General features: G+C 39.0%; 1 protein-coding gene across 3 annotated transcripts in view; it reads left to right on the forward strand.

The window, feature by feature from the left end:
- Positions 1-12,005, forward strand: part of MAGI3 (membrane associated guanylate kinase, WW and PDZ domain containing 3) — a 245,123-nt gene that overhangs the window by 178,406 nt on the left and 54,712 nt on the right. For all 3 annotated transcript variants that reach the window (XM_044238942.1, XM_044238941.1, XM_044238940.1), the window contains exons 5-6: positions 2,375-2,549; positions 5,650-5,729. In XM_044238942.1, the coding sequence (XP_044094877.1) occupies positions 2,375-2,549; positions 5,650-5,729 (255 nt within the window). The remainder of the gene's footprint in view (positions 1-2,374; positions 2,550-5,649; positions 5,730-12,005) is intronic.

The following is a 12,005-nucleotide window of genomic DNA, read 5'->3' on the forward strand; positions in this document are numbered from 1 at the left end:
GATGGTGATTGGGGGCGTGTGGAAATGCATATTATGGAGGATCTTATACGTCGTCGGAAGAATTTTGCTTTTTAAAAAAAGAATTCTGCTTTTTATTCTGAGATGAGAAAGCTTGAAGGGGTTTTGAGTAGAAGAGTACCACGATAAAACAGATTTTAAGAGGCTCATTCTGGCTACTGAATTGAAAACAGGCAGTAGGAAGGCAGGCATAAACAGCGATACTAGGTAAGAGGTTATTGCAGTAATTTACACGAGAGATAGTGGTTTGGACCAGATGAAAGCGTGACAGGGAAGTGGCCTGAGCCAGTAACATTTGCTGAGACTGGATTTAAGGTCTGAGAGCACGGGGTCAAAGATCACTTCAAGGTTTTTAACTTGAGTATCCAGAAGAATGGAGTTGCCTTTATTGAGATGAGGTAGAGGCCCCATTGTGTAATGGTTAGCACTCTGGACTTAGAGGTGAGGTAGATTGTTGTTGTCATTGTCATCGTTGTCTTTTTAAAGATTTTATTTATTTATTTGACAGAGAGAGATCACAAGTAGGCCAAGAGGCAGGCAGAGAGGGAGGGGGAAGCAGGCTCCCTGCTGAATGGAGAGTCTGATGTGGGGCTCTATCCCAGGACCCTGAGGTCATGGCCTGAGCCGAAGGCAGAGGCTCAACCCACTGAGCCACCCAGGCACCCCGAGATGAGATGGATAGTAAGAGGAGTCCGTTTGGGTTGGAAAAGTGTAGTAGGAGCTTCAGTTGGGATATTTTAAACTTGAGGTGCTTGTTAGACATCCAAATGCAAATGTCCTGTTTGAAGTTGGATCTAAAGTCTTCGTCTGGTCTGAAGATGCCTGTTGGGACATCATCAGCAATACAGCATGCAGAGCAGTGAAACTGACTGAGATCACCAAAAGAGAAACTCTAGGAAGAGAAGAGGAAAGGTCCAAAGACTGAACCCTGGGAAGTCCCTCTCCGGTGTGGAGCTCAGGCAGAGTGAGAAGGCACCAGGAGGGTAGAGGGGCCTAGAAGCCAGGGGAAGAGAATGATCAACTATGTCAGATGCCATCTATAGATCAGATAAGATGGCTACTGAGAATTGATGGTTGGATTTCGCTTTGTGGATGAAACAGGGTCATCCGATGAGATTAGGGATGAGGGGGAAGTGATGGTAGATTTAAGAAGAAGAGTATGAAACAGTTATCCAGGAGAATGTCAGAGTGAACGGACTAGAGGAATTTCCTGTGATTATCGTACACCATTATATGCTCTCTTGAGGTTAATGATCACGAATTAAAAGTGGACGAGTTATTGTAACCTGGGTCCAGATGCACGTGCCAACATAGAGCAGGTGGAAAGAGTTAAGCAGAGTTAGGCTTATATGCTGAAGTAAGTTTGAGGCAGAGAAATTTGTAGCGTTTGCAAGGGAGCAACGATCGTGGCTGATCAGGGAACTTAAGTTGCCTAAGTAGTGCGATGAGGACATGGCAAGGGTGCAGATGAGGGGTGAGGAATGGTGAAGGGTAATAAGTAGCAATAATAGTGGATTATAGGACTTGTTTGAATAAAGAACAGTGGGAGTAGAAGTACTATATGTAATGACATCTAAGTCCTCTCCTAAGATTCTGATTACCCACAGCTTGGAGTTGTAAGTTTGAAGCTCATGAATTGTGAATTCCCTAGACAGTAACCATATTTTAGTATTCTCACCTACCTTATGGGCGCTGGGACTCTCAAAGGATTGTGCTATCACCAACAGAGAATTATACTTAACAACAGAAAGTCTAGTGAGTGTAATTTTTTTTAAAAACTAGTATTATTCTAAAGGCCTGTGTTAAATGTGTGTGAGAGAGGTTTGTATAGCCGTTCAGAGCGTAGACGACCTATATTTGAATCCTCACTTTGTTATTAGCAGCTGTGTGACCCTGACTAAGTTAACCCCACTGTACCTTAGTTTCTTTATCTACAATCTAAAACACACGTGTATAATAAATCATCATAGGGCTGCTGTGAGGACCATGAGTTCGTATACATAAAGTGCTTCAAGTATAGCCTGGTCCATGAAAGGACCCCCTAAGCCCCCCTGCAGACATTTCTGTGGGTCGCACACTAACTCACATGGATTCCCAATATTCCCAATTGATTCTAGTGTGGCTTTCGCTGCTTTCCCAGGCTGGCGTCAGAGGTGCTATGCTGGGTTGGTATCACTTAGCAGATGAAAAAAATTCGATACGTCTATTTGTTACCTCAAAAAATGATAGCAGAATGTGAACATAATACACAAGGAAATTTGCATTAAACGTTTGGCATTTTGTTGGAAATGAAGAGAGCTGTTGGAAGCGAGTGTAACTTTACCTACTTTGTTCACTGCTCTGTGTTCAATGGCAGAAAGCAGAGAGAGGCATTCTGAGTCATCTGATTGGATGAAGACTGTCCCGAGTTATAACCAAACAAACAGCTCCATGGACTTCAGAAACTATATGATGAGAGATGAGAATCTGGAACCACTGCCCAAAAACTGGGAGATGGCCTACACCGACACAGGGATGGTCTACTTCATTGAGTAAGCAAATGTCTGTATCTCCTTGAACATGCCCTGTCGCTGTGAGGCCGGTCTTCCCATTTCTTTATCCTCATTCACAAGACTTCAGTTTCTTTTGTCTTTCTTTAAAAAGATTTTTCATGCAAGTAACTGTTGATTCTTTAATCTGATGACTTCCCTGGATGATATTTCATTTTTATTTGACTTGGATAAAGGAATCCTGTATTTGACTTACGGTTTTATAAAAACAGGAGGATTAATAGCAGGTTTATCACTAATAATGAAACCTGTAGGCATGGAGGTTATTTTGGCTTGCTGTTTTTTTAAACTTTTGATAGGTGGTCCAATTTGCTGAGCATTTCAAGAATTACCACCCTGTGGAGGGAGAGCATATTTATTATTTGAGCTGAATATTTTCTGTTCTAGATATATTCAGGCAATATAGTTGAATAATATGGGAAGGAAATATCACTGATCCTCAGACTCATTGGTACCATATAAACTGACAAACCCTAATTTATGAGAAAGCAGTAGTAATGTAAATATAAATATATTATGAAGCTATAGAATACCACATGTATTTGATCAACCTAAAATTTTATACGGTTTGCACCAGAGAATAATAATATGCCAGTAATTTTTTTGGGAATTTCATTATGAAGCATTTTTATATTTTTATGCAACTATAATTCTCATCTTTAAAATAATTTGTACAGAGGCAGAATGTGAATGTAGTGAAGTTATAGAATATAAGGTAAATAACAATTAAAATATTAAGGGCCGGACTCTACAGTCAAGGAACATATACTTAAACATGAATTAGGGGTGGGAGACTTGAATCTGTTTCCTCATTTGGTCCCAAGTTCCACATCCTTCCCATAGACTGAGCCTCTTGCTTTTACCAAGTGGAATTACAGTATTTAAAAGACATAGATTTTGTGTGCATTGTATTCTTTTTACCATACATGGTACATAATTGATTATATTATACACGTGCATAAACATTAATGACAAGTACTATGCAAAACAGACAAAATCAGGTATACTTTTCTCTATGTACAATTTAAGGGGTTGTTCAAGGATAACTTGGACTTTTGGCTTTCATTCTGATTTTAGCATTAAATCCCCAAGTAAGATGTGGAGTCATTAGAAGTGCCTAGAGTATCTTTAGAAACAAAGTATGAGACATTGAACCTGACAGGACTTTATGCTGTAAATGGGGATAAGTTAGTAAATTATAGAGAGGGGATAGAATTTACAAAAGAAATGCATTTATAGTTGAACATTGTTAAAATGCATGAAAGACCTAGATATAAGACCTGAAATCCTAAAACTCCTAAAAGAAGACACAGGGACAAAATTTCATGGCATTGAATTTGGCAAGGACTTCTTGGATATGACACACAAACTGGAGGCAACAAAAATAGACAAATGGGACTTGGTCAAACTTAAAAACTGTGCGGCAAAGGGAAGCAGTCAATGAGTGGGAAAACAACTGGCAGAATAGGAGCAAATATTTGCAAACCCGTATCTGATAAGGGGTTTGTAACCACAATATAGCTGACTAGTATTTGCTGCTGTAGCTGAAGTATTTGATCTGTGTTACTACTGCTGTTAAATCACGCCTCTGTAAGAAAATCAGTCTGTAGCCTTTAGCTATCATGTTTTGGGTCTAGCCCCGATGGACATTTCTTTACCTTGGGAAATATTGGGTAAAATCCTAGTAGATTGCCTGCATCTGCTAATTTTGCAATAAAAATTTTGGAGCATTGGAACCAAAGTTAAGCTTTTCTCAAGTAGCAATTTTGAATTTGGTTCAGCAAGATACATACATAATTTTTTTTTTTTTTTTCCCTAACAGTCTACATGCTGCTAAGCCTCTCTGGAGCCCTGATCCTTTTCATGTTGCTAAAATCGATTTAACTGGCTTGAGTGTGGAGAAATTATCTCTTTGACAGAATAGATAACACATACTTTCTAGAAACAATCCCAGTTTCTCCTATTTGGATTATCCATTATTCAGCATACAAAAGTGTTTCTACCACAATCTACCAGCTAGAATCATACCTGGCAATGTGTAAGAAAGGGGTTGCATGGCCCAGAGTAGCTCAGGAGTTAGAAAAGTCAGAGAAGGTACGATTAATTCCCTGAAGCCATTGGCTTAATTTCCTAAGAGTAATTAATATAAAGATTAAGGAGTTTGTCTCATGGTAAAAACACCGATGAATGATAGTTTGTTCACACTGTTGTTCTCACACTACTATGATAATAACTTTAATTTACATATCACGTCTTCGGTGTATTTTCCTTCATGGTGTTTTCTTTCTTTAATATCCTCATGTTTCGGATGTTCGTACCGTACCGCTGTGTGCTCAGCAGTGTGATGGCTTTGTTTTAGCCTTGGTATCTGCTGCCTGGTGACAGTGCTCCTCGAAAGCACGTGCGGCCTGCTTCATAAGAAGGAATGTGTGTGAGGGGCAGGGTGGGGGGTCTTTTGGAGCTGCTGCCTTTTTTCTGTCCGGCATGTGATTCATAGTTTGTAGAGTAGACTTTAACTGTACCCATGATTTTTACTTCCATGTTGCCGAAAGAGATACTTGAAGACTTTTTATTTTATGCATTTTAAAGAACCCTTTAGAAGGCAGGGGAATCAGTCTGTCTTGCACTGTATCGCCAGCCGTCAGCACAGTTCCAGGCGGCACAGGTACTCAAGAAATAGAAGGTTTTTTGAAGGGAGGGAGGAAGGAATTCAGCCAGCAACCAAACAAGGTCTTCAAGGTAGCTTTTTCAACCGGATAATGCACAGTATAGGGCTATATGCCCACACTTTGAAATATTTTTGACTGCTTAAATCAGTGTCTGTTATTCTGTTCTTGGCATTTTACCTCTTCTTTAGAGTCTTCTCCCTCAAATTAGTGCCTCTAGCATTGCCTTCCCTCTCTGGCAGTTTTGAAGGAGCAGATTGAGAACAATAGAGTTACTGAATCAGAGGTGTACAAACAGCCTGTAGGAGAGAAATGTGCAAACATCATATACCTTTCAGTCACTCTTAATCTTTGCTTTTGAAATACTTTCCTCCCTCTTTATTTGACTGTTTCTAACTGAAATCTTTATTCTGCAGCCACAATACCAAGACAACCACCTGGTTGGATCCTCGTCTTTGTAAGAAAGCCAAAGCCCCTGAAGACTGTGAAGACGGAGGTAGAGCTTCAGAAATCTTTTATACTGTACTTACTCACTTAATCCCTTCTTATTCTTCTTGCTTAGACAGTGAGTTTTCATAAAACCTAAACAAACCATAATGTGCCTAAGCCCATAAGCAGCGGGTGGATATCATCCTCAACTGACTCTGATAATTATGTCATTGCATCTAATTTTTTTTAAAGATTTTATTTTTTTATTTATTTGACATAGAGAGAGAGATCACAAGTAGGCAGAGAGGCAGGGGGTAGGGGGGGGCGGGTAGGGAGGGAAGCAGGCTCCCTGCTGAGCAGAGAGGCCAGTGCAGGGCTGGATCCCAGGACCCTGAGATCATGACTGAGCCAAAGGCAGAGAGGCTCAGCCCACTGAGCCACTCAGGCACCCCCATTGCATCTAATTTTATGAAAGACTTTATTTCTCTCTGAGAATTCTTGTTAAGAGTCTTAATAAAAGTAAATTGCCCTCTTGCACATTTGTTTTAAAGACAAAGTTTTCCGTTTCTAAATCAATATTTTAATAAATTAGATACATTCTTACCCACAGGGTAGCCTCATCATGGCTATTGAATCTTCAAAAATATATTTAATTTAGTATCACTAGGATAGGTGTGTTAGTATTTATGGCTAAGCTTTCATTTAGAGCATCAGTAGAAATTCAGTGAAAGCCTCCAATATACCCCACCCTCCCATCCCTACCCACACACAGTTTTTACTGTTTAGTAGAAAAATTTCTCTAAGAATTCTTAGGTAGTAATGCTTGTCTGTCTTATGTATTATACCATTTTTAATTATAACATTTTTAATAGTATAGTCTTACACACAAATACACACTTTACCCCAACCAAAATTGTTTGCTACATCTTCTTGAATATAGAGTGAAGGTGAATAAAATTTGAATTCATTTTGTATCACTGATCAGAAATTATTTACATTGGTTAAAAAATGAATGCCTGAGAATGAGTTTCAGATAGGCCTCCTATAAACTGAACTCCAATCTATTAAAAAAAATTAAACAATTTATACATTTTGTTCTACCTGATTGCAATATTAAGATTTTTTTCTAGGAATAGCCAGTTGGAAAATGGAATTATTTTAAAATTGTTTGCCATGATATTTTAAAAAATGAGATACCTTGGCAGAAATCTACTGAAAGATGCAAAAGACACACTGAAAACTACAAAATATCCCTGAAAGAAATTAGTGAAGATTTGAAATAATTGAGGAGATACACTGTGTTCACAGATTGAATGACACAGTACTGTTAATGATGTTCATTTTCCTTAAACTGATACCTAGATTCAGTGCAGTCCCAATCTAAATCCTCTGAGTCTGTCTTGCAGAAATTGACAAGCCAATTCTAAAATATATATAGCTCCAATTTGCCAGATAACTGTCCTTAAAAGGACAGAGGTAAAGGACAGAGGCAGCCAGAATTGAAGAGTTACTATAAAGCTCAATACCCAAGACAGTGTGGCATTGACATAAGTGTAGACAAGTAGATCACTGGAACAGAATAGAGAATCCAGAAATAGATGCACACATATGTGGTCACTTAATCCTCTTCTCACAATTCAGTGAGAAGAGGAGGATCTTTAACAAATGGTGCTGGCAGAACTGGGTGGATATTCGTAAGGAAAAATGAACTTCAACTATACCTCACTGCATATACAGAAATTAATTTCAGATGGCTCAAAGACATAACCATAAAAGCGAGAACCCTAAGTCTTTTAGAGGAAAATTTAGGAGAATAACTTCCTAATTGCAGGATTAGCAAAGATGTCTTCGGCCACAAAAAGTATGAACCATGAAAGAAAAACTTGATAAATTGGACTTATTAAAAATTTAAAATTTTTATTCATCAAAAGACACCATTAAGAAAATGGATAGACAAAGTTGTAGGCTCTGCGATTTGTATCTGACAAACGAATTATATCCTGAATCTGTAAAGAATGGTTATAACTCATTAATATGACAAACAACCAAATTTTTAAATGGGAAAATTTTTTAAATAGACATTTCACTAAGGAAGATCTACACGTGCCCAAAAACCACTAGTATAGATACTTAACATCATTAGTCATTGAGGAAATGCAAATTAAAGCCACAGAGAGATGCTGCTTTATATCCACTAGAGTAACTATAATCAGAAAAGACAGATAATAACAAATGTTGGTGAGGACAGGAAGATATGGTACCCCTGGTGCAGTGCTGGGCAGAATATAAGATGGTACAGCTGCTTTGAAAAGCAGTTTGACAGTTTCTTAAGGGTTAAATACAAATTTACCCCATCACCTAACAATTCCAGTCTTAGTCATCTACTCAGGAGGAATGAAAACATATGTCCACACAAAGGCTTGCCTGTAAATATTCATAGTATCACTATTCATAACAGCCCCAAAGTGGAAACAGTTCACATGGCCACCAACTAATAAATGGATAAATAAAATCATCCAGTGGAATAGTATTCAGCAATAAAAAGGAATGAAATAGTTTACATATAACAACATGAGCAAATCTCAGTGTGTTGTGCCAAATGACAGACACTAGACCCAAAAGACCATCTACCACAGGATTCCATCTATGTGAAGTGTCTGAAATAGGCAGATCTACAGAGACAGAAAGACAGATCAGTAGTGGTTGCCCAGTGGTGAGGATGGGAACAGAGATTAAATGGCATGAGGGAGCTTACTGGGGTGAAAGAAATGTTCCAAAACTGGATTGTGGTGATGGTTGCACAACTCGGTAAATTATAAAAACTCCTTAAATTGAATTAACACTTAAAACAGATTAATTTTATAATATACAAAATATACCTCAATAAGGTGGTTTTTCAAAATGGCCAAAGAACTTGGACTCTTCACTAAAGAAAACAGCAGAATAGACAGGAAGGACCTGAAAAGGTTCTCATCATCAGCCATCACTACAGTGAGAGGCCATTCACGCTCCCTGGAAGGACTAGATTCAAGGATCATAGGGAGATCGTAGAGCATCTGGGAACTTTTACTCGTAGGTGGGGAGGTAAAATTATGTGAACACTGTGGAGAACTTTGGAAAGTGCCCATGAGGCATTGTCTCAAGAAAAATGAAAGCCCATGTTCCCCAAAAGATTCTACCTGATCATGGCAGCCATATCCATAACTCAAACCTGGAGACATTCCAAATACCCATCAGTGGAAGAATGGATAATCACTTTTTGGTATATTCATACAATGAAATACTACTCAGTAAGAAGAAAAAACTGTTGATAACAGATAACAGATAACAGATGTTGATAACTATTTCAGAAACTTGCTGAATAGAAGAAGCCAGACAGAAAAGAATGGATATTCACTTACGCATTAAAGTCTGAGAACAGGCAGACTCCATCTATGCTGATAGAAGTTGGAAAATGAGGCAGGGAATGGGGAGGTTGGTGAATTGAAATAATTCTCTGGAATGATGAATATGCCCTCCACCTTGTTTAGAATGGTGCTTAGGAAGGCACATGCAATTGTCAAAACTCATTTTTTTTTTTTAAACTGAGCAAGCACTTAAGATCTCTGTATTTTGCTTGAGGTTTATAACATACCACCTTTTTCTATACGGCTTTCATCAGAAAGTGCCATATGGTGAAATCAGCCACTATAAAGGTCAACTTGAATAGATAATACCAGAGAATTTGATTTTCTGAAGTGGGTGAGTGTGGTGTTCGTCTTCTCAGGTACATCTCTGTTGCCGCTCTTCACGCCTTTTCCTGCGCACTGATTGTTCCATTCGCCTCTCTTGCCTTTTCCTGTTTCCGTGGTAGGATGTGTTTATTGTCAGAGCTCTAACTATTAAATCCACTCTAGCTGGCCTCCTTTTTGAATCTCTAGTATGGTCCTCTTTTGAATTCTATTTTTGTATTTCCTATTGCATTTGAGACTTTTAAATTTTTTTATTTATCTTTGTTTTAATTTTAAAACATAATTTGTATCAACTTTATCTCCGTAACCAAAAACATGTAGAAACTTAAAAAAAAAAAAAAAGCACTTCTAATACACATATTTAAAACTAAGTGACATCTTTCTCCCAGAGTCACCCCATCTCTCTTTCTGTCATAGGTACCATGCTCACAGTCCCCTGGGCCAGATGATCAGAGGCACATCTGCTTCTTCCTCTCCTCTTGCTCTATTCCCTATACAGTTAGAACTTATTTTTCATAATTTCATAATGATTCTACTGGGACAAAAAACTAAGTTTCTCTCCTATTTTACATACAGATTGACAACGCGCTCTTTCTCATTCTGTATGTCAGATGATCGTGCACAGTACCCTGGGTGTCTTGGGGGGAAAATGGACATAGCACTATTACGTTTGTCAAGGGCACTCAATAAGGTTTTACAGTTTACTTGTGCCTAGTTAAGAGGATATATAGACTTTGTTATTTAGTTTTTAATTCCCACACAACTGAAATGTGGCTTAAAAGGATTTCTGCAAAGATACCGCCTGTTGAAGATAATACAACTATGCAAGCCCAAACGAACAGGAAGTAAACAGCAGAGCTGGTACTTCCTATACCTCATGTTAGCTTTTTAAAACCACATTGAGGTAAAACCATGATAATCATTCATTTCATCTTTATCTCTTTTTTTTGTTTTGTGTGTCCTTTATTATGTACATAGTAGTAGTGTGGGACACATATATTTATGGATAACCATATACATCTTGAAGCACATGTTAAGTGTTTTGCTGATAAGGCTACATGATCAAAAACCTTTGGCCACATTGGCTATGACTCTCTGGAATATAACTATCTTACACTTCTCCCTTGTTCAAATACCTATAACGGCTCCCTACAGTCACAGAATAAAGTCTAGTTTACAGTTGAATTATATTCTGTATTTCTTTTTTTGAAGTATTTTCTTTCTTTTCTCCCAAGTATTTTCATGTCACAAATATGACACATTTTTGTCTTTGCCTCTGCCACGTGCCCATCTTTTTAGCCAGGAACAAGCCTCACTCCCTGTGTCCACCTGACTCAGACCTACTTCTCTTCCTAAGCTCAGTTCTAGAGTCTAATTTCTTTGTCGCCTCCTCTGTTGTTCTCTGCGGATCAGAATTAGGTGTTCTCTTCTCTGTGCTCAACAGTAGCACAGGATATATTTCTACTGGAGCATGTGTCACATTACAGAGTAACTAGATGCATATACTCTGTAAGAGTGATGATTTTGTCTTCCTTATCTACCTGTCCCTTCAGTAGAGGCTTAAATGTTTGGAAGGAGGGGAGAAGGAAAAGAGGGAAGGGAAGAAGCCACTCTATCCCCCAGATTATTTCAGCCTCCTTGAAAATATGTTTTAATCTCTATGAAGCTCTGGGCAGAGGCCATGAATAGTGAGTCTATCTTTGTTCACCTATTGGGAGTCAATAGAGAAATAAGACCCAGGAAGCAGAGGGATGGGTTAGAATGGGAGCAGGTGAGCAGACATGGCCTTAGCTCTGCACCTACATAGGCTTACTGGTGTTTTACCCCCACAGAAAGCAGCCTTCAGCTGAGTGCTGAAGTCTGGCTCTCTGGCCTCTCTGATCAGCTAAGGCCCCCTCCCCTAAGGCAGTCCTGGCACATCAGACCAGACTGCACTGTATGCGGGCAACAGTGAGGGAGCTCAAGAGCCAAGCCCTGAGCCAAGCTGAATTCATGTCTAAAAGTCTCCAGTCATATAGGATAGACTTTCTTCCTTGGAGAAAAAAGGAAAGGGGCTCAGAGAAAGGGGACTGTGTCTCCCATTCTCTCCCCTCTGTGGAAATTTGAAAAGTTGAATGAATGTGTCCCCCTAATGCTCTTTACGTTGAAGGTGACAATATGTCTTGGTTGGCCCAGAACGAACCCAGCTTATACCTTTTGCCCCAGCATCATTAATAATAGTGTCTCCTTTTACTCTCAAAAGTGGGCAGTACATTATATGGTCATCCTAATTATATCTTTCTTAAGATAGAGCAACCACAGGTGCATTTAGTATTCTAAGAATGTTCAAAACTTTTTGATAGAAGGGCTACTTTCCATCCCCACAGCTGGGTAGGCCTTCCTCAGGTCACCTGTACTTACTGTGGGAACCCCGCAGTTGCGACCTCTGAGCCTATTTGACGCTCAGCCAACGATACTGTGCACTTGGTGCCCTCCCTGAATGGCGGAAATGGCCCCATAATACACTATTTCCCTCTACACTAAATCTGACTTACACTGGTGTTCTCCACAATGCTTTGCAGAGTAGATGCTCGATAAGGGATAATAATAATGAAGATATTTTAAATGTAAGT

Source organism: Neovison vison, chromosome 2 (genome assembly GCF_020171115.1).
Source record: "Neovison vison isolate M4711 chromosome 2, ASM_NN_V1, whole genome shotgun sequence".
Taxonomy (NCBI): domain Eukaryota; kingdom Metazoa; phylum Chordata; class Mammalia; order Carnivora; family Mustelidae; genus Neogale; species Neogale vison.